The sequence below is a fragment of the Trichinella spiralis genome (assembly GCF_000181795.1).
Source record: "Trichinella spiralis strain ISS 195 chromosome Unknown Scfld5, whole genome shotgun sequence".
NCBI classification, from domain to species: Eukaryota; Metazoa; Nematoda; class Enoplea; order Trichinellida; family Trichinellidae; genus Trichinella; species Trichinella spiralis.
Genome location: NW_003526944.1, coordinates 2,702,010 through 2,729,040, shown reverse-complemented (window position 1 = coordinate 2,729,040; position 27,031 = coordinate 2,702,010). Strand labels below are relative to the sequence as shown.

Sequence of the window (27,031 nt, the reverse complement as noted above, 5' to 3'; positions counted from 1 at the left end):
TACATTTTATTGTTGTTATTATTGTTAAAAAAATTCTTTCATCAAGAAATATGTCCAATAATTAAAATACCTTGCAATAATTTCATTTGCCTGATGAAATGAATGAACGTACGAACGAATGAATTACTCAGCTACAGTTTCCAATATTGAATGAAATATGTCATTTTTGAATGATTTTTAACGCTTGTCATCAGAAAATATAAATCCTACAACAGAAGATAAAATAATACCAATCTAGTTTATTGAAAATTTCAAAGTTCAGATTTGCTTCTTTCCTCATTTTTTGTTGGATCTTTTTCTGCTTTCATGCACAGTATTCGTAGTAGCATTATTATTATTATTATTAGTTCGATTGGCTGTTCCACCGAATGAATTGAAATTACTGACGAAAGCTTGCTTCATGCCTGCGTTAACTGCCATGCCCGAAAAGGGAACTAAAATCTAAAGAAACCAAAACAGATTAACTAACAATTCCATCAGCTTTCCAAATAGAGAAAAGACAATAAAAATATGATAATCTTGCGTACATTCTGCCACAAATTGTCAGCCAGTTCGTCGATGCTTTGTGAAATTTCGCGCAAATTTCCAGTGGATCTGAAAATTTGTCGTTTTCGTCAGTCAATTGTTGTAACGTTGGAAAATTAAAAAATTAACAAATAAAAAAATCAACGAGACAACAACAATCACCTCGAATAGCACCAAGTGATGACGGTGATGAAAATCAAACCAACCGCCGTGCTGCATAACGATGCGAAACAACTCAAACCAGTGAAAAGAAACGCTTGTTGGAAAATGTACAAAACGGCTAAAGTGATGATCATCGCTATCGGGGTTCTGAACGAGCTGAACAACTGCTTTCCGTTGTTCACTTTCTGGTAACTGTCAAAGCATTCCTCGATGTCGGCTTCGAGTTTTTCCAGGAAAACTTTGCTGAACAATTCGCCGCCCATTTTGCGTGTTTTCTTGAACTGTTCAATTGCGACTTTTCTATTCTCTGCATGTTCAGCTTCCAGCATAGCAGAAGATAAATACGGTGTGTCGCCACCGCATTTTTCTTCCATTCCCCGGCAATATGTAGCCCGACAACAGGAAACTGCTGCCAAATTGTTCGCCTCTGCAGTTGCCTAAAACAACCTATACATTACATACATGCATATATGGACAAGCAGAAATGTTTGCACATTTTCGTTTCACTTCAACTAATTTCAAATGTACAAAATCTAATCTTGAAAATCAGAACATTTCATACTGTAGCTTCCAACTGAATAAAAACAACACTTGCCAGTAGCATCGATTTCGGTTCGGGAAGATCTTCACCTTCGAATATTTTCATATACGCACGAAAGTATTCTAACAATTCCCGACATGTGACCGTTCGACCTCCAATCTCTTTTAAGACCACATTTTGCGGAGATAATACATACGGGACAAACTGCTTCAATTGGTCAATAAACTGCGGTTCTATTTCTGAAATTCAATTATTTATTAAAAAAAAACAAAAACCAATTTTATAATCATTAAAACAAAAAATGAAACAAACCAGACAGCTGTCCTCTGAACGTTGGTGAAGTAGCAACACGCAGGCCAGGGTGAGGCATCAAAAAACACTTCACGTCTGCAAAACAAGCACGGATGTGCATTCGCAACTGTTGCAGTTCTTCGTGCTGATTTTTAGATACCTGGAAATATTTGCAAACATTTCACTCTGTACACGTAGTATTCGAATTCTAGAAATGCTTACTTCTAATCTCTTTTGCAACATCCGTTCTCCTCCGACAAATCCGTACTCTGCTTCATATGGAAAACTCCAATCGCGCACCAAAAAATACAAACTCTAAAACAACAAATACACCTATAATTGTCATTTGTTTCAAAAAGTTTCAACAGTTCACCTGAAATGGCTTTGAATCTTCATCCATCAATGCAAGGCGCCCATACTCAGTAAACAAATGCAAATGTTGCAGATCATCTTCCTGTATGTTTTGCGATAAATTGTAAATCTAAAAAATTATTGCAATTCATTTATTATAGTCAAAATTATTTCAAAAGATAGCAAAAACTAACTTGTACAGAACTCAGCATAGTTGATAAAGCAAAAATTGTCGCACAGTCTTTAACAGTTGACTGACTATCAAAAGCTCCTTGAGTATCCATCAATAAGATGACAATCTAAACATAAATTACAATATGATTCATTAGAAAAAATGAATTCGTGATTGCAATTACTTCTTCTTTGCTGTCAGGGAGTTCGATAATAAACGGTTTACTCCAAAGCAGCAAACCGGATGTATCTCGTTCGGCACCACCTCGCCAGCTAAACCCTTCCAAAGTAGAATTTCGATCCCCTAGCCAGTCCGAATTCTATAATTATTTCATCAAGTAATATTAAAAATCGACATAATGTAAAAATTTACTTCCGCCTTGAGATATTTTAGGAAAAAGTTTAACATGAACGACTTTCCCCGCCGAAACGTTCCTGCGACAGAAATGACCGCAACTTTCTTGTCAGCTATTCCAGGATTTAAAAGCAGCTTCTCCAGCACGGTATCATTAAGAACAAAACAATGCTCCACTTTGTCAACACCAATCACCTGAAGCGGATAATCACCATCTTTGCAGGAAATAAAATTTTCCTCTAACATGTCTTTGCACCGAACGTCAGATGATGTCAGAGGGCTGACATCAACAGTCGATTTCAATGAAAAGTCATCAGCGGTATCAAAAACGCTAGTGTTAGAAGCAATCATTTCAGAATCTAAAATAAATTTTCAAAATGAAATAAACTAAACCAGCATTTACAATAAATCTTGCGCGTCATCAGTAAAGGACAAAAACAAAGATAACGTGAAATAAACAAAGCGTCTACATAAACATTAGTATACATTGTACAAATTTCAGTGAAGATCAACGTTAACTGATGATTAACAAACGGGTCATAATTTAAGTGCAATTTTTGCAATTTTTATTCACAACCAACACTGCACTTGTAAATACACAAAAATGGGAAATTGATATAGCAGGACTTTACAGTCTACTTAAAAATATGCAAGTTCAATAAAAATAATTTTCAAAAAAATATATTTAGAAATTAAATATAATAATTTTGCGCTTTAAATTATTGTTAAATAGAATTATTTAATAATTTTTTTATTAATTAAAATGAAAATATTGGTCCAAAGAACTTGACAGCATGAGATATTATTTCTAAATAAATAAATGTATTATTAAAGATCATATTGTATTTGTTTAATTGGATGAACTTGCGCGAAAACTTGTGAACTGCGAACTTGACAACATTCATGGAACAAATGCTTCAAAAATTAGAAAGAAAAATATGCATAAATTTTATTTTCACGTTGCGTACAAAATATAACAACAATGTAACTAATTTCAGAGCAATTACGCACGAAATTGCAGCATCGAAACAAGCAAGTGTGCTTTTAACATAATTTGAAAAATAATTATTAAACAAAAGAGCGAGAAAAAAGACAACTGCTTCCGTTTATTTGCATCAAAAAAAGGTGAAAGTGAGGGGGGGGGGAGGGAATAGCGCCTCGTAATGGATGATAAATTTTTCATCTATTATCTCCAGTTGTACTGTTTTCAGGTGATTCAGTTTGTATGAAAGGATTCGTATTGAGTGACGATTTATCCAATGAGTTCCACTTCACTTCAAACGGATCCTCAGTTGAACAAGCCGGCACTTTCGAGCTGCTAAGACGATTTTCGTGCAATTCTTCGTGCGGTCGAACCGACCTGCTCAAATCATCATTACAATTGGGCGACATACTGCTCACACGAGATACATTCGACAGGGTTGGAGAACCGGCAATAGCTGCACTATTCTACAAATCAGCACATTATACAAATTATATTTATATATATATGTACAATTTTTCATAAATAACAAAATAATAAACCTTGGCATTTTCAGCTTCACGTTGCTCTCGTATTGCTTTCGCTTGTTCAGCGATCGTTTCTAACCATTCCTGACCTTTGGAGCGTGGCTGCAACGTTCTGTATTGCCTGAAATCAGGCTGCGAAATTGACGTCTGCATAGAAGTTGTCGATTTTGTCGACATCGTTTCACTGATTGGTTCAGCAAGCCAACTGGAAAGCTGAAAAAAATAAAAAAAGAACTAATAAAACAAAAAAATATTACGATAATAAAGATAATTAAAGTACAGTTTTATTCAAATTAATTAAATTGTTAAAACCAGTAATTAATTATATAGCAAGTTTACCACCGTGTCAAATTTGTTCAATGTCTCTGCTGTAGTCGTCGTTGATGCTGCAGTGCAAGCAGCGGTGAAATCTTGTGATTCTTCTTCAGCAATCGGCTTATTGGAAATATCTGTTTCAAAAAACAAATAAACATAAATATATTTGAATATAATGTTTTGTGGTTTTTTCTTCACCAGAGGAAAAATATGGCAAGTCTGTTGGCGTCAGAGTGCTTGTTGTTAATCGAAGACTGTTGAACCGTCGAAATGAACCGGTGTCGAGTGGACTAGATGCAAGCAAACGTACGGAGCTTTGCCTTTCAAAAAGTGATCGGTTAGGTTGAGGTCTTGCAATTGCATGCGGACAATTGACCACTTTAATCGGAGGTGGTTCTGAAACAAGCAAAAACAGCATACAAATATAAATACCAATGTACTACACGTTATTATTATATACATAAGTGATAAATCAAAAAATTCACTCATACCAGTTGGCTTGAAATTCTGAGGATCATACAAACGGTCCCTTAAGGAAAGATATCGAAAATTGTGCCGTGGAAATGCTGTTTTACCATCCGAAATTGCACCGGCAGGTGTGATGATGCTCGCGGCCACTGCCGTTGTACTGCTTTTGCTTATACTGTCAGTGCAAGCGGTCGAAGTTCCACCATTAAGCAATTGCTGTGACGTCGTAGACGTGCCTGTGAAATTCCCACCGCTGGCAGTTGTACTGCTGCTCGACACCAGCTGCACGTTAGACAATTCTCGATCACGTTTTTGTTTTCGTTCTAAACAAACCGCAAATGCGCATCCAACCGCATGGCTCAAGCGCTCACCCTGAAAAAAATTATTACAATAACAAAACAATCCTATATAATAATCACTTTATAATTTGTAAAAAAATATAATAATAAATCAAACCGATTCTCGAATCGCATGAAAACCATGGCACATCCACCGGCGTGTTGTGCCTTCACGGCATATATATGCAAAACCTTTGTCATGATTACGATCCGGTGCACAAAAGGAAACTTTTTCGATTGTTTGGTCTACAATCAAACCCTAAAATTCAAGGCACTAAATTCTAAAGTATCATCTATAAAAGAATAACTGCATGAAAAGTATTCACGTAAAACTTCCACGAGTGTAATAATAATAAACAATGTTCAACTTCAAGGCATGATAATGAACCAACTAATTTGCATTTCATTCATATCAGAAAATTCAACTGAACATATCGAAACAATTTTGCTTGATGCTTATGAAAAATATATTCATTCGATTAAAAGTAGCATCATTAATGCCAACGAAATGTAGTGAAAAATTTTATGCTTTTCATTTATTGGACATTTTATCCACACAACTGCGATGACAAATCGGGCCTATTCAATTTAATCACGTTAAAATTGTAAGGCAGAAGAAAATATTGATTAAGACAGAAATTTCAGAAAACGTTCACAATGCACTAACTGAAATCTTCTCCTATCTAGCTACAACTTCCGCTTGCAGTAATAATTCTGCTTCAGATAATAATGAGGATGCTGCTGATGATGGTGATAATTATGACCATAGTAATGACAAAAATCATAATAATAATAATAATAATGCACGGCGAGATGCATGGATGAATAATTTTGACCATCTGAAAAAACGACACGACTGTGTTTAGAATTTTTTTCAAGAAATTGCTCACTCATTTTTTTCTTTTTCCCTCCCTCTCTTTCTCAATCAAGTTAAGTTCAATCGATCATCATTAGGAGTTATGTAAAAAAGAAAATTTTCACTGTAAGAAAATAAAAATCGAAATGAAACAACTGAATGTAAATTTTACTAACATCTCTACCTGAAAAAATTTCATGAAAACTGACATGAAATAAAAATTCAAAAGTCAACAAAAGTTTCTATACCTGTTCAAAATCAATGTTAAAACCACCAAGGAAATGCTCACTTCCGATTCTTATCACTTATTCATTTAAGCAACCCATAAGCTAATTTGAAGCTAACTTTCAATCATAAATTGAATAAAATACAGCAAATAGGTAAAAAAATTTAAAAAAAATTGATCACCTTGTTTTCGACGTCAACAACCCGTATACCATCGCCGGATACATACAGAACACCACGTGCAGCACGTTGGTGTCGATTTGAACGAAGCATTTTCATCGCCTCTTCACAAACTTGCATTCCTCTCGATTCGTATACTTCCACAGAACCCAAATACTAGAAATAATATTAGACAATAAATAAACAAATAATATTTCCCTTTCTTCTATCATTTTCTATTACTCACCTTAACATTAAAACTACATGTTCCGGACCGGACGGCAATTTCATCGGCTTGCCAAGCATCGGGTTGAACGAAATGCGGATGATCATCATTCAAATTGGGCCGAAATGCCTTTATGATCGACCGGCGAAATCGATCCATATTCCGGCGGACGAATTTACTAAAATATTAAAATAAATAAATAAATAAATGAAATGTTACAAATGAAACTTGTGAGAATAAAACAAATTGAAGAAAGATGAAACGGATGTTACTAACGTAAAATTGTTCAAAGATCGAAATTGCAAAACTACGTTTCTAAAATTATTATAAAAATATCTTCTGCATTGTCAACTGTTTTCCATAGCCGCAACTGACGCTGTTCATCGTCAAAGCAGCAGCCACGCGTACGCGCGCATGCGGCGCCGTGTATATCACAGGGTCGCCCCAAGCGACCATCTTCTCAGATACACGCGAATCCGTATGCAAATTATCTTTGTGCTTACGAACGCTTCAAGTTCACGTTGTTGCAAACAACTGGTTCAAATAAGCCTTTTAGTGGCAAAATATAACTGTAAAATTATTAAATAATAATAATAATAAAGAACAATAAACAAAACAAAAGGTTATCAAAAATTCAGTTTCTTTTATAAATAAATCACCAATCTGAAGTGCAGCATCTAAAATTTATTCATCAAATCATTATAAACAGACGCGCAATTTGCATGGAACACTTTTATTTTCAAAGATATAAACGGTTGAAATAAAAAACCCACCTACTAATGTAGCAATACCAAAACAAGGCGCTGTCAAGCATCTTCGACTTTTTTGTCAAAAAAAACAGCCGGATGAATACCAGCTTGTTAAGTAAAGCAAAGCCTTTGGACAGTAGCTGCTTCAAGTTGAATGCTTATGACATGAATAATTTTCAAGAAAACAATAAGAGAAGAATCCATGCCTTTTAGCGTAAAAGACAATCGGAAGCGCATACCAGGCAAATCGATAGATCAAAGATCAATTTTGGCTAACGAATATGTAAGCATCAACGTTAAAGCATGAACATATCAGTGCAAACACCTTTTCAAAAGAGAAGCTGCACAGCTGACACCTGCTGCTTCACGATATCCTCAACGATATAAGATGACGAGGCAGAACAAGATAATTGAATTCATAATAATGAAGATAGAAAAATGTTTAAATACACAAATATGAAACATGCAGCGTAAAAAATAAAACGCTCATGCTTCTTACGTTTTCGAAAAAAATATCAACAAATAGGCATCATTTTGATAAATATTGCTGTCAAAAACATTTTTTCCTCCAATAAACCAGTATGCGCTCCATTACCTGCATTTCATGTTACGGTGCTGATACGGTAAAGTTAAGATATTTTTGAAGTGGTCGAACTCTACTGACAATATTATTTTAACAATGAAAAGTTGTTATAACAATCACTTGACGATTTATGCAAATTACTTCTAAATCGTAAAGTTCAAGCTCATCGATAAACTATAATACAAAATTAAAACAAATTTATGAAATGACAGGAGGAAATGAAGATAAAAAATTGTAAAATAAAATCAACGCTGCTCATAACAACAAAAGTATAATAAGACAACACATGCTACCTCACATTTTCCGCATACTATTAACAAAATGGCAGAACAGTCATTAAAGCATGTATAAATTTACAACATCCATAATCAGAAAGCGGCTGTTCTCTGTTTGTTTATTAATTTGAAAAACACCCTGAGAATAAATCTGACAAAAAAACAAAATTAATGAACACTAACTACTTAATTTATAGGTAAACAACTCGTGTGAAAAAAATTTCTGTCATTTTCAACTGTCCCAGTTGAAAACGTGCAAAAATGTTCATCATCAACATCAAATTTTTTGTCAAACTATATCATTCGGTTAAAGTAAGAAAAATGCATTGCATATTTGAACTACTGTGAGGAAAATTACATGAAATACCATTCAGTACTGAATATCCGACCAACAAATTTTGAAATAAACGAACAAAAAGATTTGGAAAAAAACGTGTAGCGGCCGGCATTTCGGGGCCCTTTAGGCTCATCGTAAGCCAAAACAAATACTGATCAGCATCGATTAAACGACAAGGTTAACAGATCCAGGAGGATTTAAAAAATTAGAATTACTTTATTAAATGAAAATTGATAATCATAAAAAGTTACATCAAAAATCTTTTTAAAACATGTTTGACGTTTGCAAAAAAAATTAAAAGTAAACAAAACTTACCTTGCGTTACGAGTGAAAGGCATTTTCCTTATTAATTGTCAGTTTCAGAAATTATTAACAGAGAAATTGGTAGCATAAAAATTTTTGTTTGTTTGTTTGTTTAAATAACGGCAGTCTGATCAACTTCGCCAGTTGAATTGTCACTGAATAATGACAGAACGTCATGCATAAGCAAAACAATGGCCTGGTCGACGCCTTCAGCATTACTGGTTTTTGCTGAACAACGATTTACTGATTGCAGTTGCGAAAAGCGCGAATCCTACTGTACATTGTCGACCATTTGTCTTTGAACTCATTTGAAAATTGTTTAAAAATTACGACCATATTTCACTGTAAATCATATTAAGTATTTTTTACAATTACAAAGCAATCGAAAAACGCGCATAAATAATATTTAATAACAATGAACAACGAATACATTTACATTTCACATGAATGCAGTAGAAAGTTGAGATTTTCATATAATTTGAATGAAACGAAAATACAAAGCAATGCAGGACAGTTGAAAGAATCTATACGGCGGAAACTCTTACTTAGAATATATTAACTACAGAGAAACATTTTTTGAAAACTATGTTGAAAACAAAAGTTTTTTAAAATACAAAGAAGAAAAAAATATTATTAATAAATTGCAAACAGTAAACTTTCATATTATCAAGATTAATTCAACTTTACCATTAAATTTTATTGCTCTCTTTAAATAATGTAAAATATTTTAAATACACTTCACTTATTAGAGTTTAAAATTTTTATTCTTCATTTTGTTATTTTGGAAACAAAAAATTTCAAGTAAAATAACACTAAGCTTTATCTAATTTTCAAACTTAATAGGATGAATGTAATATCGACTGCATAATTTCGGATAATATTTAAATAATTTAAAGCATAAGTGCCTCATTTTTTTAATTGCCAACGGTACCAATCTGCAATTTCATTCAAATTTTAATTTCTCTACAGTATATATGTTAAACCAAGTCAAGTGACCTACTTAAAATATCAGTTTATATTAACGAAACGGTAATTGGTAGATTCAAAATTGTATAATTTTCCACTGTGTCAATTACTAAGACCTGTTCCACAGTCCATGATATCTCTCAGATATGTCACTTATTGATAACTGTACAAAAGTACTTATCACAGTTTTTATTATTTTGAATTCCGTAATTTTTTGTGACACATAAAATCGGACTATTTTCATTTATATTATTCCACTGAAACATTTTAAACCAAAATTTTTCAGCCATCAAAATAATAATTACAAAATTATAATTTTATGCCATTAAAGGAGCATTAAAACCAGGTTATATTAACATGACTTTAGTTGCAAATATTCAAAATTTTGCTTTTGTTTTTGCAAAATAAAATTCAGTATTGACTTATTTAAGTGCTAGGCAATATTTTTTCCTGTTACTGTAATCTTGCTGGTGTTGCGCATTTTTTAGTTCATATTAAATCAAGTTTTTTAAATCAATATTTTAATGCATTATATTAGAATAATGATATCTGCTCTGTAAATTTAATAATTCAAAAAATCTGTCAATTAATTTTTCCCGTTTTTCTTTTCAAAACAAACTGCAGTAAAAACTCATTTTTTAATGATAAAAAATAACATATTATAATTGTATATTAAAAAATAATTTTAAAATGTACTTAAAACATTTATTCATCAATTTACAGCCATTTTATATTGGCAATCCCTAATTTGATAATTAAGTAAGTTGTCTTATCTTAACATACTGTAATTGAAGCTGCACTGTCAGGGCATATTTATTTATTGACAGTCGTTGACATGCCTCTTTGTCGTTAACTTTTGTAGCATAATGAGGTTAAATAATAACTAAAATTTACTAATTCTTGGACAGAATAGAATTTTTCTTTTGATGAGCTGCATTTTTAAGAGGACATCTGTTTTTTCTCAATTTCTTACTTGTGTAGTTTTTTAAAGTGTTTATTGAAAGAGTTTGTTATTCCTTTACCTGTAATTGTTATTTATTTTTATGCAGTTTGAAATGTTCGAATTCCGTGGCCATCTGTTAGCCGGTGTTGGTGAAGAAGGAATAAGAGTTTATAATTTTGAGGACAATCGTATTATTCAAGAACACGTTCCTCCCGACCATTTACGTGCCGTTTGTCAGTGTATAGCGTGGAAGGTTTGTTTATTGGGTGTTTTAAATTTCCATTTTATGTTATTTTTGTAAAATTAATTCTGCAGGAAAACAGAGAATCATCTACATTGCCAGATGAAGACAATTTATTTGCTGTTGGTACCAGTGTTGGTTCTATATTGGTGCTTCGTGCCAAATTTAATGACCTCGTTGCAACTCTGGTGAGTGACAAAACTTTAATTTCATTCTGATATAATGTGAATTTATTTGTATTCATTTGTTAACCAATTCAATACATTTGTTTTCTACGTTTTACTATTAACCATTGACGTTTGTTTTTGATTTTGTGTAACTAAACCATTTAATTTACTCAGGGTGAAGATCAGACATGCAGTACTAATTGTTTGCGTTGGTCAAGTCATTCAGGGTTGTTTTCGGGTTTTGATGATGGTAATGTTATTCAATGGAATGTAGAGAAGCGAACTGTTGTTTGGTAAATATATTGCCACCACCATGTGAAATTTGCTTATATAGCAATCGCATTGCTTTTAGCAAATGGAAAGCTCATTCGTCACCAGTGTACAGTTTGGAAATCTTGCCACATCAGAATGAATACCTAATAACGGCCAGCCAAGCTATTAAAATGTGGGATTTGAAGACAAAGCATTGCGTGCGAAAATTTGCTGGCCATTCATCACCTGTTTTTGCTTTGAAATTTGCCTTTACGCATCAGGTCGAAGAAGATGGGAATCTAAGGAGTTATTTTATTTCAGCCGCCCAAGATGACCGATTAATTTCTGCATGGTATTATTCAAGTTTTCAAAATTTATATTTTCCATATATCACTGTGTATATTTTTGAATTTTTTGCAGGGAAGTAAATTCAAATGCCGAAAGAGTTGTAAAAAAGCCAGTTGTAACAATGATTGTTTCCGTCAATCCAACTTATGTTGCAGTGTCAGAACCGTTTGATGACAATGAAGTATTTTTGTGCTTTTGTGAAGCTGCTACTTTTCGCTTACTGTTGATTATATTTTTAGACAGTTTATGTAAACATCCTTACAGCAGATGGCTACTTGAAGATATTCGATTTGCACATCAATGGGTAAATAAACATTAGTGTAATGCTTCGAACATACTGTAATGCTGTTTTATTTTTAATTAAAGTTTTCGTATTTATTTTATTTATAGTGGATGTAGACTTTATTATCAGTTTAAGAATGCAACTTTTGCATGTATTTTATGTAGAGCAAAGGGGTTACAAGATTACAATATGATGCATATTTATAATTTTACGTTTTTTTTTAATTTTTAGTTTGTAGATTTTTCACAATTTTTTTCAATTTAAATTGAGGAAAAACAGCCATTTTGTTTAGGTTGTATATTGCATTATTAACTTTAGATGTACAGTTTAATTTTTATTTGTTCATTTATGATAAAATTTTAGGTTTATTAATAAACCATCCAAACCACGCAGTTCTATTTGCGTAGCATCAGAGTCAGAACGTGGAAAGATATTACCAATTTTAGCAGCTAATTTTTCTATTGACAATCTCGCTGTGATATTTCTGTATGGATCTGCTGTTTCGCCGGGTTTTGCCAAGTTGGTAATATGCGTTCTTTTAAATTATGATGTTGCATTGTTATTTAGTGTGATTTTTCTTCTTGTTTCAGAAGTTACTGGATTTGGAATCCGAAGTATGCTTGATTAGAGCAGATCCGATTCGAAGTTTCAAATTAACACTTGCTCATCAGTCTACTACGAATGTGAATAGTTTTACATTTCTTTATATATATAATGATTGAGGTATTTTTTGCATTAGGTGAAAGAGCCGATTATTGATAAGAAAAAAGTGAAATATTTGCATGCATACGATGATTACCAATTGCCTCTCAAAAATGGGAATGCTGAAAAAAAGTCAGTTTCCGAGGTAAGCTGACATTAGATGTTAGATATATATATATTTTTTTTGAAAATATTTTAATGATAAAAGGTAACGATGGAAGAACGTTTGATGGAACTTGTGGGATCATCGGCTGTTGATGCGGAAACTGTTGAAGTGAAACATTCGTTAAAATCCCAGACATTGTTATTAACTCAAGGATTGCACAGTAAAGATGATAAGATATTGAAAGTGAGATGGGCAGTTTTATCGTATCGTCTGGAATTTTTGTACTGATGATTTTGATTTCTGTTTCTTTAGAAAGTGCTCAAAACCAGAAATATGGACACTATCAAAGCTACAGTAAGAAAATTGCCCGTTACTTCTATAGTACCACTGTTGGAATATATTGCACAACAGTTGCGCATTAAACCGAGGTGATTTTTTTTTGAATTATTGTTGATACCGTTATTAATTTTGTCGTGTTCAGGTGTACATCATATTTACTGTGGTTAGAACAGCTTTGTTCATTTCAGACGACATATTTGTGTTCTGTAGGTGGTAGAAGGCCGGCACTTTTATCAGTGTTGTTAATTTTACATTTCTTTTAATAGAATCCAGAAGCTCTTGGTGTTATGGACAAGATGCTTCGTTTGTTACAATCGAGAACATCATCGTTGGAAAAAGTCTACTCGCTTCAAGGTCGTCTGGATATGATTTTTAATAATCTTTCCGAAAAAAGCACCAACGTGAATCCGTTTTCAGAAAATAAAGCAAAACTTGTCTTTTCCGCAGGTATGTAAATTTTTTTAAAAAAAACCATTGTTATCAAGTTCACTCACGTTGATGGAAAAATTTTCAGAAGATTGGAATAGCAGTGAGAAGGAAGATGATGAGGTGATGCTAATGATAATCATGAGTAATTTTTGCTTTTCCAAAATTTCACTGTTGCATTTTCAGACAATGTGGGATGCGTCGGCACAAAGAGAAGTGAACGGTATTAGTTCTGAAACGGAGGAAGCAATCAACAAAGTTGGGATGGTCGATTGTAATGATTGTTTATTTGAAAATGATTTGATGAATACTGATGAATGAAATTACGTTTTATTTCAAGAATAAAATGTTAAATTCGAATTTGTTTCTGTCAGAGAATGCACAGTAAAGTAGTTGTGATTTATGAAGTCTTGATAAGAAAAATTGTTTTAAGAATAAAAGAGAAAAGCAGCATTTAAATTTATTTATTAAAAAAGTTTCATTAAAATTTTTTTAATGAAGTTTGAAATTTGAACAGTTTAAGTTTCTGATCAAGTACGTTGTCAAAAGTAGCTTTGGCGACCCATTTTGTTTTATTTTATTTCAAAAATAAATAATTTGAAATTTTTTTTAATTTTAATTAAAAAAATAATTTTCTACATGCATATCATTTTTGCATTAGAATTTAGATGTTATTTAATTTTCTTAAATTGAGTAATTTATCAAATAGTTGATAAATAATAATAATAATAATAATAATAATAATAATAATAATAATAATGAAATTTTTTTAATGGAAAATTTTTCAAAATAAACAACAAAACTATATAAGTGATAATGATGTACCGTTTGAAATTTGAAATTTATTTAGGTTAAAGACACGAAGGTACTTAAATTGAGCGCAAAATAATTTTTTCATTTTAGTTTTGTCTACGCCTACGTGCGCGTTCAGTAGTCCAGTTCAGTTGTAACATGTACAATGAATGATACATTGCATTTCGACTTGTCATCAACTCCAGGTTTATATTGTTTTAATAAAATTTAAATTGCTGTCATCAACGTTGCTGCTGTTTTTGTATTCTGAAATTGGTGAGTAGAATTTCATTTTTTTAATAATCATAACATTTGATAGTTATCAATTTTCAATAGTAAAGATATAATTTTGTGTTTGTTACTCCGCGCGTTGGGTTGTCATTTTATCAAAAATAGTGTGAATGTTTATTTAAATTTTCTAGAGTAGATATTTACCCAAGATTAACATTTGCGAAACTGAATAATTTATTGAAATTATGATTTATGGTAGCGTTGTTCCAGTTTTATTTCGTATTTTGTTCTGCATATCAAAAGGTAGATTTTATAGCTTCCGCCGAGATCAGACTTGAGAAAATTGTCGAATTGTTTGTTTGTTGAAGGTGAATGGTTAAATTCAAATTGAAATAGAAAAGTATTTTTCAATTAAGTGAAGTTATTGAAAATTTAATTACTTTTGTGTCATCATTTCAATAAATTTCAATGTAATCTAGTTTTTCTTTTTTTAATATTTCAGAATGCTTGTGAAATCAATATTGGTAAATTTTTATTTAATACATTGAAAAGCATAAGAGATGTAAAATTACAATTACAGAAATGAACACTTGACGTTTCTTATGCAATATTCATTATTTTTCACGTCATCAATGTTTTCTTTCAATGTACTACTAATCGGTTTGAGGAAAAAAATTTCCAATTTTTATGATTGTATCATTCGCCGCATAACTGTAATTGAATTTTCTGAGTAATTTTTCATTCTAAAATTTAATAGTTGAATGTATGTGTGCTTTTTTAATGCATCCATGAAGATAAAGTTATTTTTCAAATTTGTTATGCATATTATGAAAATGATCAATCACATTTTGATATTATGTTTTGGTAATTTGAAAATAATGATTGCAAATGTAAATTTGTTTCTTTTTCAAATACATCTATGCATGCATATATAATAATTTAGTGAATAGAGTTTTGAAAGATGAAGTCAATCAGCCAGAGGGGTTGCGCAGTGTTGAACATTTTTAAGCATGTCGAGTGTAATGAGGTTTCCTGCATTCATTGTTCAAGCGGGTTGGTTCATTTATAGATTCCAAATGCTCTTCTTTTAGCTGCTGGGCAAACTTTGCTCGACAACTGAATTTTCTCCTTTTCAATTCACAGCTTGCAATCTGCAGACAAAAAAAAACAGAAGAGTAACACATGAAACAGATGCGTGTGTGGTGTGTGCTCGTGCAACGTTATTAAATTTGAAATTTGAAAATGGGAAAAAAACTTCACAGCAAAGCCGAGGAAAATTGATAACTTATTGAAATAAGCAGGTTGCGTCAAGTTGATTCTGCTAATTTGTCACAACCTGTTGCAGATTAATTTTTCCACAGTTATTTTTGAAACAATCCATTAAATTTCATGTTTGAATAATATTTCAAAACTAACAACAAGAAGAACATTTTATTACTTTTTTAAAAAAATAATTTATTATTATAAGTATAATTTTATTTGGTATTTTGATTTTGAATAAAATTTGAAACGCTTAACTTATACAATTGCACATGGTGCTAGAGATTACATTATTTTTTTGTTTTTTTTTAAATTATAAGTGTTAAATGGTTTGGTTTGAAATTGATGTGGAAAATATTTGCAGATCTGTTGCATAATAATCGTCAAAGCAAAGTCGTTGAAAGAAATTAAAAAGAAGCTGTCGTCTTGTCGACTACAATGTTTCTACTATTAATTTTCAGGTAAGTGAATTTTTAATTATTATTGTTATTGCACTTTTTTCCCACTATTATGAGCTTTTTTTGTGGCTTTTCAAATTTTGTGGTTTCGTTTACACGAATTTGTGTTCAATAGTTGGGTAGAAAATATTCACAACTAGTCATTGCGCAAAACAAACACTTGTTGTAGATGGGGGATATTTTTTCAAATTTTGCAATAGTAATAATAGTATATATATGATTGCGCATAAAGTAATCAAAATGTCAAACAAGCAAAAGAACAAGCAATTCATCTTTTTAATTGCTGACAACTGTTTGCCACTGAGATGCAGGTGAATGTTTGTTTTGCTTCAATAATTTTTAACATTGTCCAATGTGGAAGATGGATTATTTTTAATTTTGTAATTTTTAAAAAAATAATATTCAACCTTGTTTGTCTTCGTGGGTACAAGTATGTTGTTCAAACGACAAACGTTGTTGTTTTCAAATGCATATCCATCATTTTGGAAATTTGAGATTTACGGAAATCCATACATATATATGTATGTATGTGCAAATAGAATAATTATATAGTAATAATACAATAAACGTTGAGATAAATTTGCATGCTGTCAATGCATAATGTGGCCTTGGAGAGAGAGTGTGGTGGTGGTGGTGGAAGCTTTCAATTTGTCTGCTAGACCGAGTTTGGTTTTCGGCCTAATGAATGTTTGCATCTCTGATTAGTGACAACTGCCTCACCGAGTCGAAACTTTTAATGATCAACAAAGCAAGAATCACACAGCCCGGCCGAGCTTGCTCTGCTCAATGCAGAAGGCGAACAAATCGTATACTAGCTGTCAACAATTAGCCGGGAGGTGACATTGAATGTCTCGTCTTGACTTGGGTGTCAGTTTTCAACTGTGAAATTCTCGAATAGTATCCCATCGCGAATATTGTCGAAATGTTGAAATTGTGCAAAATAAAATTTCCCCTCTTCCCCTCTACCGTACGCTTTTTGCACCTGTATGAGAAAGTGAAAATTGATTCGATGGACAAACAAACGGATGCGCATGATTAAATAAGATTTAATTTAATCATGCATTTCTTCTGTTGCTGTTGTTGTTGTTTCTTTTTTAACAGCAAACGCACAATGATTAATTATTTTCCAATAACAGCATCAATCGGAATTGTCGTCCTATTCATTTTTCCATTAAAAGATCTTTTAATATTGATAAAATGATAAATGGAATTTCCATTTTGAAACTTGAATGCGAATATGGAAAAGGAGAAATAATTTTTTTTCTTTTAATTTGATATGAAAATTTTCATTGATTCCACATTCGAGATGTTGTGATTTGAAATAATTAATTGTACAAACAACTTTGATGATAGCATGCATGCATGCATGCATGAATGAATGAATGAATGACGGACCTTGTTGTTAGTTAGGTATTAAGTTAGAGTTGTTTGCAGAAATGATATTCTTCTTCGTGTATTGTTGTTATCAGATTCCCTGTAATCAGTGTCATTTGTGGTTAATTAATAGAAAATTGAGCTATCGACTTTGCAGTTGATTGATACAATACAGATAAAGCTGTTGGTGATTGATTTGAATATAAAATGCCGAACAACAGTGAACTAGTGTAGGCATCAAGGTTGGAAGGAAGTATTGAGGCTTGTTGTTTGTTTGTTTGTTTGTTTGTATAAATGGCAAAATGGGGACGGTGTGTTGTGTCGATGTTTAGCGTACAGAGTTTGTCGGTGTTAGTTGAACCGGGTCGATCGATTTCAGCTTGACTCGTCAGTGGATGGATAGCAGTGAATGAAAACTTTTGCCAAACAATAGTAGAGAAATAGCAGAAAATCAGTACTACTACTTTAGCCATCATTTGTTGAAAGATGCATTGAGGGAAAAGCTTGCTAAGTTGGCTGCTTGCTGGTCGGTGCTTTTTCAGGCTTCTTCTTTTTTTCCTTTGTTATGTTTAGCGTGTTGCTCGTGCGCTAGTTGCTCTTTTTCCCCGGTGAAAAGCAGCGCTGGCAAGTCAACGCTGGAAATTAGCCATTAATAAGAGAACGTCAACTTGCTTAGTTTCAAGAGTAATTGAATCATGAGAAGACCCCCGGACGGCGTTGACAAGGCCCAAACTAGCGGCCGTCTCGGCCTAACATTTTCTAACTCAATCGCGTCCCGAGGGAAATTAAGCCGGCCGGCCGGCCGACCAACATTCTCCTCTATTTTACATACATACATGCATAAATCTATCCATCTGCACGCCTATAATATGTACATAGATGCTTGTACTCAGTTTCTAACAAAGAGAAAAAAGGTTTTCTTTTAATCAAATGTTCAACGAGAGAATTGCCGATATTCATTTTCGAAAAAAATTCAATTTAATAAATGGGGGTGAGGAAGCATAGACAAAAAAAAAGTTGCTCTCAAACGTCAGTTGGCGGATGTCGTTCCGTGAAAGGCAAAAGAGATGCACCGGCTGAGCTGGATGAGGAGGACATTCCTGGACAGACGACACTGTACGGCGGTGGTGGAGCTGAAATTTAAATAAATGTGAATGAGATGGAGAAAATGGAATCATCAACGTGAATGGTCTGTGTGTTATATTAAGTTGACAAGCGTGATTAGCTAGCTGCTGACCGATCAATCTGCGTAATGGCATGTTGGACGATATATGCTTTTTCGTATAAATTAATAAAACTACTACTACTACTACTGGTAGTACTATCTTGGACAAAGTTTGCGTGACAAAGCTGCTTGAAAAGCGAGCCGACATGTGTGCTCAGAAGAAATAAGAAGAAGAAAAAAAACTAAAGATTAGCAATTTTGCAAATATTCCAAGTTGGAAAAGTCTATATTCAATTCTTTTCAACACTCAACATGTCTATCTGCAGCAGCAACAATTTCGTCCACATGTTTTTTCCACAGACGCGAAAAAAATTGATCAAACTATACAAATTTGTCGTTGAAAATTTTTTTCCCCAATTTTCATTTTAATATTAATGCCTTTCATATAATGCTTATATTGTGACTTCTTGACGACAAATTGGCAATCAGTGCAAGTTGAAAATGATGTTGCGCTTGTGTTGTAGAAAAGAACCTATTTCCCAATTGTTATTGCAAACAACAACAACAATCCTGGCTAGTGGTAAAATTAGATCAGACAACATTTGTTTGTATGCGCATACACACACACATCAAGTACGTCGGTTGTAAATATGTGGGTGTGTATATATATATATGTGCGCGTAATGGTGACCTAAATTATTGAAATTTGGAAAGCCAACCCGACTACAGTGGGTAAAGTTTAAAGCAAATGAAAAAAGAATCGTCAGCAGCAGCAGTCTGGGGAATGTGATTGAATCGGAAAATTGGATTTGGATTTAGAACAACTGAATCTGTATTCCCTGCGGCTTTTATAACAACACTTCTTCCGGTTTGACTTTTCTTGAGCAGCTTGAGCGCGAGTAAGTCGCTTAAAACAAAACTTCACAGCAACAGCTCAGAGCGAGAAAATCAAAAAGATGAGCCCCGACAGAATCAATACTGTCCAATTGAATATGCATTGAATATGAGAATTTGCCAAGGTAGTAGTCGGAACGCTTACTTCCGCACGGCTTGCAAGAAGCCGACGACACTTCTGCTCCGTCAGACAGCTGGTCCCAGTCCGGGGTTGGCGAACCGCTGCTGGCGTCTACACGTACAATTGACGTCGGCCAGGGTCGACTGTAGGCAATAACAGAAGAATGATGATGATGATGAGGAGAAGAAGGAGCAGCAGAATAAGGATGGAAATGACGGTGATGCCGATTCGACGGGGTGATACTTTCGCGGCCTGAAATTGTAAAAAAAGAAATTTAAATTTCAACTTGAAAAAGACAAATCGAATTAACCGACAAAAATATTTTTCACTTTGTCGACGTTTTTCTCGTTTTTTATAAAGCGTACAACAACTGCAGAAAAAGCACATCACCAAAATGACCACCAACAACAATACCAACGCTCCGAAGACACCACCGACAATTTCACCGACATGTCTGCAGCAACATTTAAACAAAATCATATTTTGCAATTTTTTCTTAAAAAACAATTCTATAACAAAATAATAAAACAAACTCGCTGAGCAATCCACGATAGGAAGTTTTCTCCTTTGTCCCATAGTCACAACAGTAGAAATCACCTGGCTGGACAGTGCTGTCGCAACAGTAGAATTCATCTAAACTGTCTCCATATCCGGGACAGTCACGACCATTTGGACAAGTTCTGGTCAAAGATCCAGAAGCTGCCAGTGAAAATGATCCGGCTGTGTTCATTCAGCTATTATTTATAATTGTGATTAATTTTAAAATCATATACATACACACATATGTATATATAAATATATATATCTATGTGTATGTATGTATACGAATATTAATATACATCTCTGTGTATGTGTGTGTGTGAGTGTGTATTTTGCTTGTTTTTTTTTTCAAAGATAATAATGCTTTCCAAGCATAAATTTGGTCAATCAACTGTATATCACGAATAGACGGCTAACAGGTTAACCGACGACCAACAAACAGACAGGCTTTTCACGTTGAAAATTGAACAAACTTTGCAGAGGGAAAAGTTTTCAAATAAGACAGGATTGACCAGTGCTGATCCAGTTGTGTTGGATGCGGGTATTACTGTCGCAGTGGACGATGTTACTGATTTTCATGTCCTGCAAGATAATGATGCCGTTATTTTTGTTACCACTGGTCGTTTTGTTGCCGCTGTTTTCACTGCCACTGCTAGTAGTGCTGCTGTTGCTGCTGCTGCTGCTGCTGCCGCCACCGCCGCCGCCGTCGTTGTCGTCGTCAACTCTTTATCGTTTCGTTTTATTCTTCTTGTTCTATTTGTTCGTTTGGCGTCGCCTCGCGCGACAACGTCACCTGCAAATCACTAAAAAATATGAATACTGTAAATAATTGTGCCCCCGAACAGGAGGAAAATTTATATATATATTTGGATATTTCTACGCAAGTTTCACTGACTGTTTGGTGGAGTTGTTCACAAATGACTGACAAATTGAATATCCCAAAAAAGTAAAAAAGTGAAGATGAATCATCAAAAATCACCACACCTTACTGCACTACTTGTTCACTGTATTTTAAATTCATTTCTCCTTCTATTGATAATAATTATTGTTATATCGGAAATCAAAACACACACACAGAGAGAGATATGCATACGTTGGAATTTGGTAATCGGCAGAAAAGTGGAATAACGAGAGAAATATTTTATGGTAGTGGTCGATTTAAATTTCTGCGGAACCGGCTAGGTTTAGTGACGGACGAACAACTGCGAACGCGGCGCAGTGATGTCATCGGGGCGTGGTCGAATAATTAACGTTCACAGTGGTAGAAACGGCTCAAGCTTTAATGAGGGAGTTTTGCCGAGAAATTACCGCTTGCGGGTTAATTGAAATAATTGGCGCTTGACTGGGATAGAAATGGGGCATTTTTCAATTGCTGTTCCAACAAAGAATCAGTGTCGACTTTATTTTAAACTGTTTATTCTGGATTGATAAATAAACACTGTTGTTGTAAGGTTCTTTTGCAACAGCAATAAAAATACAATCTTATGCAACATCGGCGAGGGTGAAAATTAATTTGCAAATTATACGTTGTTTGTAATTTAAATTATTCAGTAATAATTGATTGCGTGATGTGTTAGTGCTTGTGGTTCTTTTTTCTGTCTGTTTCAATGAAACGTTAAATTGTCGTCCGTTTTCAAGAAGCAACATGTTGGAATTAAGCTTACTTTTTTTAATTGTGTGAAAATTTGCGTTGAAAATTGAAAATCGAAGTTGCGCTGCTTCTGGGCTCATTTTCAGCATTTTACAGTGTACAGTGAAAATTTGCTCATCAGTTTTCAGTGCACTCGGTGCCAATGTGTTCAACTTGTTTGTTATGCAAATGTGAAACAGTGTTTGCTTAGGAAAAGTGATTTCCATTAACGAGAATTGCTTTCTATTATTTGAAGACATAAAAGGGGATCGTTTGCAATTTTATCAATCAATAACGTTCTGGAACAAGGAATTTCAAATACAAATTATATTTACCTAGGTGATTTATGTTTGTTATTCTTATTATTATTTTATTCTATTACAAATACAATGTAATTTCCGCTGAACTTTCTTTTTTTCTCTGCATTTCAACTTGTTTGCAACCGTAACAAAAAAGTCAGTGAATTTAATGCTAATTTTTAATTATTCCGCAAATGTTTACGCGATGTTTAATTGTGAAAAAGTTTCTGATTCACCATCTGAATTGTGACTGTTGAATGCAAAAGTTTTTACTGGAAAAAAATCTCTTTCATCATTTTGTTGAAGGTAAATACATTTCCACATTTCAAGCAACATATTCACACGATGTAAACAATTCACTTATAACTCCATTGTCGCAGATTTATTTTTTATTCCATAATACAAGCCATTGAGGAATTCTTTGACAATTTATTGCGTGTGAAGTGAAGTAGTGATCAGAGAGGAAGGCAATCATTTTAACGACCATCTAAAAGTGTTTATCTTCTTGTCTTTTTTTTTGAAATTATGAAATTAAAATTGAAAAGTGGAATAATTATTTCACCTACCTACTTCACGAGCAAATCGATTGATTTTCTTTTTTACAAATATCCGATTGGCTTTTTGTGAAATATATTAATTAAAACTGCTCACCAGTTTTTACAGATTTCAAAGAATAATAGTGTTTGCGCATTTCAGGTGATCCTTTGCTTTGTTCGTTGTTCAAATTAATGAATATTTGAATATAAGTCTTCTCAAAGCTGTAAAATAGATCAATATTCCATCAACTTTGATCTTGTCTTTGGAAGTAGGATGTAGTGTGGTTTTTTTTGTTCAAAGGCTTATACAGATGTTGGTGTTAAGATGTAAATTATTTCCTTTTTTTTCATTTCTACATACTCTTTCATTGTTGCACCACTAGACGTTTTATTTTATTTTCAAACAGAATAAAACGGCTTCTTATTCTTCTTGTAATTGTTTTTTATTGTCTGAACCAGACGTCTAGATCTTTTTAGTGAAGCGCAATAAAAATGATTTATTTCTAACTCAATGATTCTCAATCTCTCTTTGTTTTTTCTTTTCCAAACGTCCAATTATCGTAAAATGTTTATTAGGAAAAAATTCAAATTTCAGTTTTTCCCTTTCCTATATCTCAAAGCATGCTCTGATGTTGTTTCTCACGGCAGGATTGACTTTGAACACTTTTTCAACATCTGCTTTATTATTTTTTATGATCATTACTTTTCTAAGTGTAAATTTAGTTGTACTTCACGATGGTTTAATTGCACCGCTGGAATAAATAAAATGAAGAATGTGATTGCTTTTACACTCGTCGTAAACGGTCAAATATATATGCATATATTTTTTTGTGACATAGTGCCGAGTAAATGAGATTTTTGGAAAGTTAAATCTTCTTCTTCTTTTTCATTAAGCGAAACGATACTTTGGGAATACATATATCCATATTATTTTTTCCATATTGATTTTCAATTTTATTTTATTATAATCAAGTTTCCAATGAATTATCATCATGTTTTTTCTTTCTTTCAAACAAGAAATTAAAACAACACCAATGAAAGTTGATAATAAAGGAATCATAATTGCAAATGTCCCCTTTGATCGCGGATGTTGTATTGTTAAAATTGTTGAAGTTTTGTAATTTTCTGTGTGCATATTTTGTCAATGGTCAAATTATTTCAACAGCTTTATTGTTAGCAGTGTGGTGTTTGTTCGGTTTTGAATCACGTAATGAAAAATGAATCACAAATTTGTTTTTCAAAGAAATTTGCAAAAATGATATGCTTTTAATTTCTTTTTCAATCGCGCGATTCGTTTTGAATAAGGTACAGACAAACTTTGTTCTTTGCAATGTTGTACAGCAGGACGGTCCAATGGGTTGTTGGTCATCCATGTGTGAAGTATAATGTCTGGTCATTTGGCAATGTAGTTGTCGAATTGCATTGAACCGTACATCCGTGACGATCTCGGCAGAGGTCAGTAACAATTGGGAATGTTGGAAAAGTGTTTTTGTCACCTAGTCAGCCTCTGCTGAACAATGTGAACTGCCGTTTTCTATTTATTCTTATATATATAATTCAGAATTATCTGTGCAAATAGTAATATAATAATGTGAAAGAATATATAATAGTTGTGATTTTTTTATTCATACTACATACAATAATCATCGTATGTTGTCAGCATTTATGAATTGAGCAATGGATTCGATTGTTTATTTTGACTTAGCAGAACTTGTCCCGGTGTTTACTAATTTCCTAGCATCATAGTTGATTGGAAACATTGCATGTGTGCCTGAAATATTTTTCAAAAACACCTACAATCGTAGGATTTGTCGTTTATTTTTGCTTCGTTGAGCATTGCATCAAAATATAAAACAGAAACGTAAATATATTTACACGTTGTTGTTCGTGATTGCAGATGACAAATCAAGAATGATTCTTTTCAAAAGGAATACTGTATTGTCAGGTTCCATTTGTTATACTGTAATTCATTCAAATTAATTTCTCAGATGTAAAAAGTATGTTCTTCATTTCCCTTTTTTTATCGCTTTTCACGAACTGATGTAAATATTAAGAAAATAGAAATTGGCATAACTTTGACGTTATAAGGCTTTTTTGCAAAATAACGAAAAACATACTATTCAGAGAGGATTTTCACTTAGAAAATAGAAACAGCATCGAACAACGTTACACAGCTGATCATTGTAGTTTAGTTTAACAGTGATTTATTGCATAGTAATTTTATTGCCACTTGTCAAAGTTAGTATAAATAAATAACGGTCATTAAAACCACTCTCTCCGTGAATATAATACGAGTGGTTGCAGTTTTTTTGGTCAGTTCAGATGTTTACAGCTGGTAAGAATAGAATAGCCAATTTTTGACGTATTTGACAAGCAGATTGTTATCTCATGAAAAGTGATCAGTCTTTGGCGCAACTTGGTTGCAGATGTTGTGCTAATGGACGTTGCTTCTGAATGCTACCAAGTCGGCATTTTTTTGATCCAAGGGAATGTGGAGGAGATGGACTTTTTTTTGTCTTCCATGAAACAACGTTTCAAGATGAATGAAATCAGCTTTAGGTTATTTGAAGGCGACATAAAAAATGAAGTAGTGCAGTGATGCAGTTGGAAATTGAAGCGAAAGGCGGGCTTGCTTTGTAGAGAACGCTGGAACTTGTTCGCTTCAGGCTAGGCAGGTTTGGGACGATAATCGCGAGCACCACTTTAGCCTGTAGTGTTTTAAAGCTGACAAAAAATTAGACCACTTTTAACAACAAAAACATGTTTATTATATCGAATAAGAAGAAGAGGTATTTTCCATTATAAGCATCTTTTTAAAAATTTTCTCCATTAAACGTGAAAACATGCCAAATATGCTACAAGTTGACAAGTGGAACACAATGCGTCAAGGTAGCAGGAGAAAGTAGATAGGCCAGTTGTTATGTATGTGCACACATGTATAAATATATATGTATATATATTGGTGAAATATTTATAATGAATTGCTGCTTATTTGAAAAAAGAATATGATCGATCTAATGTATATATTGCCCACGGGGTAAACATGTTCAATATCAGAGGCAACTGTAACTGCTTTTCTAGAATTTTTGCAATTTATTTCTCCTCTTCGTGACCGAATTTTTATTATTTTCCGGTTTTCTGGCATCAAATCTCACGGAACATGTCATAAAGAGAAAATAATTTGAAAATATATCTACATTTTTTTTCAAAAATATATGTAGTTGATCGCATATGTTAATGCTGTTATCAGAGTTTGTTGTTGGGCTAAATATGAAGGTGCATAATATTATTGACTTTCACGTTTGGACTGTGAATATTTTCACCTGGAAATTCTGTAAGCTTTGCAAACCGCTTGCAATCATCATATCAAGTGAAAATTGCAATTTCTGTGCCTGCTACTATTGTCGATGAATGTCAACAAGTTTTCGGTCAACAAAAGTTGAATTGCGTGTTTTGCATATAATAATGCTTTGGTGGTGGTGAAAAAAAGCCCCTTTTGAAAGAATAAATTTACGAGCAGGCGAGAATTGAATGAAAAATGGCTTTCTTCCAATATAATTAAAGTCTGCTGAACTTTGCAAAACAGGTTGCTTTGATCATCGATTTGGCAATTTTGCAAAAAGCATGATCTGCATCTTGCACGCCCGCAATATTCAAAACCGTCTTCAATTGTTGCATCTCTTCTGTTCGTTTGGTCGATTGAATTCAAATTAGCATCGCTTTTTCTCGCTCTCGCCACAGTGGATGGGAAAATTGTGAAAATGCACAAAAAATACCACAAGTGTTATCTTCTTCTCGTTTTTTTTGGTGAATTAGCAGCACTTGAACAGAAAACATAACTTGAAATTTAATATTTCGAATATTTTCATCACAGGATACGCACGCACGAGAGAAGAAAAAAAATGCGAAATGTTGATAATCGAATTGTAGTAGTTGAAAATGGAATTTGCGTGGTTGGGATGGAAATTATGTTTTATCAATTTCTGTTTGAATTTTAATTTTAATGATGATTGATCAACGCTGCCAACATTTCCATGGTACATGCCCTTCTTCCATCAATCCCATTTTGTTTTTTTAACAAATTTTCAATAATACTTTTTTCATTTGCAAACAGACAAAACTGTGCATACAGCAATACTCGTATACTATTGATGGGATGTTTTTTTTTTGAAAAATTTTAAATATAATTTTACTTAATTTTTTTGTAAAAGTTGTGTAC

The 27,031-nt window shown here is 33.1% G+C and overlaps 9 protein-coding genes across 9 annotated transcripts; 3 read left to right on the top strand and 6 right to left on the bottom strand.

Moving 5' to 3' along the window:
- Nucleotides 1-276: 276 nt before the first annotated feature.
- Nucleotides 277-2,937, bottom strand: Tsp_04274 (atlastin-1). Its single transcript, XM_003375040.1, has 11 exons — nucleotides 2,931-2,937; nucleotides 2,415-2,755; nucleotides 2,227-2,361; nucleotides 2,065-2,169; nucleotides 1,893-2,000; nucleotides 1,742-1,834; nucleotides 1,541-1,679; nucleotides 1,250-1,467; nucleotides 688-1,124; nucleotides 528-594; nucleotides 277-441 (listed from the first exon to the last, which is right to left on the bottom strand). Exons 1-11 carry the CDS (start codon nucleotides 2,935-2,937, stop codon nucleotides 277-279), a joined length of 1,815 nt encoding a protein of 604 aa, XP_003375088.1.
- A 638-nt stretch (nucleotides 2,938-3,575) lies between these two features.
- Nucleotides 3,576-6,948, bottom strand: Tsp_04273 (numb-related protein 1). The gene is made up of 10 exons (XM_003375039.1): nucleotides 6,845-6,948; nucleotides 6,769-6,807; nucleotides 6,514-6,670; nucleotides 6,291-6,443; nucleotides 5,145-5,285; nucleotides 4,712-5,060; nucleotides 4,419-4,616; nucleotides 4,245-4,354; nucleotides 3,921-4,118; nucleotides 3,576-3,845 (listed from the first exon to the last, which is right to left on the bottom strand). Exons 1-10 carry the CDS (start codon nucleotides 6,946-6,948, stop codon nucleotides 3,576-3,578), a joined length of 1,719 nt encoding a protein of 572 aa, XP_003375087.1.
- A 1,903-nt stretch (nucleotides 6,949-8,851) lies between these two features.
- Tsp_04272 (hypothetical protein) lies at nucleotides 8,852-9,075 on the bottom strand. Its single transcript, XM_003375038.1, has 2 exons — nucleotides 9,015-9,075; nucleotides 8,852-8,967 (listed from the first exon to the last, which is right to left on the bottom strand). The coding sequence occupies exons 1-2, from the start codon at nucleotides 9,073-9,075 to the stop codon at nucleotides 8,852-8,854; spliced, it is 177 nt and encodes a 58-aa protein (XP_003375086.1).
- Nucleotides 9,076-9,851: 776 nt separating this feature from the next.
- On the top strand, nucleotides 9,852-11,353 carry Tsp_04271 (putative WD repeat-containing protein 43). Its single transcript, XM_003375037.1, has 4 exons — nucleotides 9,852-9,890; nucleotides 10,755-10,901; nucleotides 10,964-11,077; nucleotides 11,231-11,353. The coding sequence occupies exons 1-4, from the start codon at nucleotides 9,852-9,854 to the stop codon at nucleotides 11,351-11,353; spliced, it is 423 nt and encodes a 140-aa protein (XP_003375085.1).
- Nucleotides 11,354-11,499: 146 nt separating this feature from the next.
- On the top strand, nucleotides 11,500-15,885 carry Tsp_04270 (conserved hypothetical protein). The gene is given in 19 exon segments (XM_003375036.1): nucleotides 11,500-11,614; nucleotides 11,630-11,705; nucleotides 11,729-11,837; nucleotides 11,896-11,960; nucleotides 12,047-12,151; nucleotides 12,303-12,462; nucleotides 12,530-12,622; nucleotides 12,679-12,786; nucleotides 12,850-12,990; nucleotides 13,060-13,175; nucleotides 13,229-13,322; nucleotides 13,353-13,533; nucleotides 13,601-13,635; nucleotides 13,699-13,779; nucleotides 14,363-14,377; nucleotides 14,416-14,465; nucleotides 15,038-15,059; nucleotides 15,627-15,754; nucleotides 15,837-15,885. 19 exon segments carry the CDS (start codon nucleotides 11,500-11,502, stop codon nucleotides 15,883-15,885), a joined length of 1,743 nt encoding a protein of 580 aa, XP_003375084.1.
- A 1,864-nt stretch (nucleotides 15,886-17,749) lies between these two features.
- Tsp_04269 (conserved hypothetical protein) lies at nucleotides 17,750-18,100 on the bottom strand. The gene has a single exon (XM_003375035.1). It carries the CDS (start codon nucleotides 18,098-18,100, stop codon nucleotides 17,750-17,752), a length of 351 nt encoding a protein of 116 aa, XP_003375083.1.
- Nucleotides 18,101-18,165: 65 nt separating this feature from the next.
- Tsp_04268 (conserved hypothetical protein) lies at nucleotides 18,166-19,000 on the bottom strand. Its single transcript, XM_003375034.1, has 4 exons — nucleotides 18,865-19,000; nucleotides 18,657-18,760; nucleotides 18,296-18,489; nucleotides 18,166-18,262 (listed from the first exon to the last, which is right to left on the bottom strand). The coding sequence occupies exons 1-4, from the start codon at nucleotides 18,998-19,000 to the stop codon at nucleotides 18,166-18,168; spliced, it is 531 nt and encodes a 176-aa protein (XP_003375082.1).
- Nucleotides 19,001-19,700: 700 nt separating this feature from the next.
- Nucleotides 19,701-20,537, bottom strand: Tsp_04267 (conserved hypothetical protein). Its single transcript, XM_003375033.1, has 3 exons — nucleotides 20,341-20,537; nucleotides 20,137-20,261; nucleotides 19,701-20,059 (listed from the first exon to the last, which is right to left on the bottom strand). The coding sequence occupies exons 1-3, from the start codon at nucleotides 20,535-20,537 to the stop codon at nucleotides 19,701-19,703; spliced, it is 681 nt and encodes a 226-aa protein (XP_003375081.1).
- A 170-nt stretch (nucleotides 20,538-20,707) lies between these two features.
- Nucleotides 20,708-21,154, top strand: Tsp_04266 (60S acidic ribosomal protein P1). The gene is made up of 2 exons (XM_003375032.1): nucleotides 20,708-20,740; nucleotides 20,828-21,154. The coding sequence occupies exons 1-2, from the start codon at nucleotides 20,708-20,710 to the stop codon at nucleotides 21,152-21,154; spliced, it is 360 nt and encodes a 119-aa protein (XP_003375080.1).
- The last annotated feature ends 5,877 nt before the right edge of the window (nucleotides 21,155-27,031 follow it).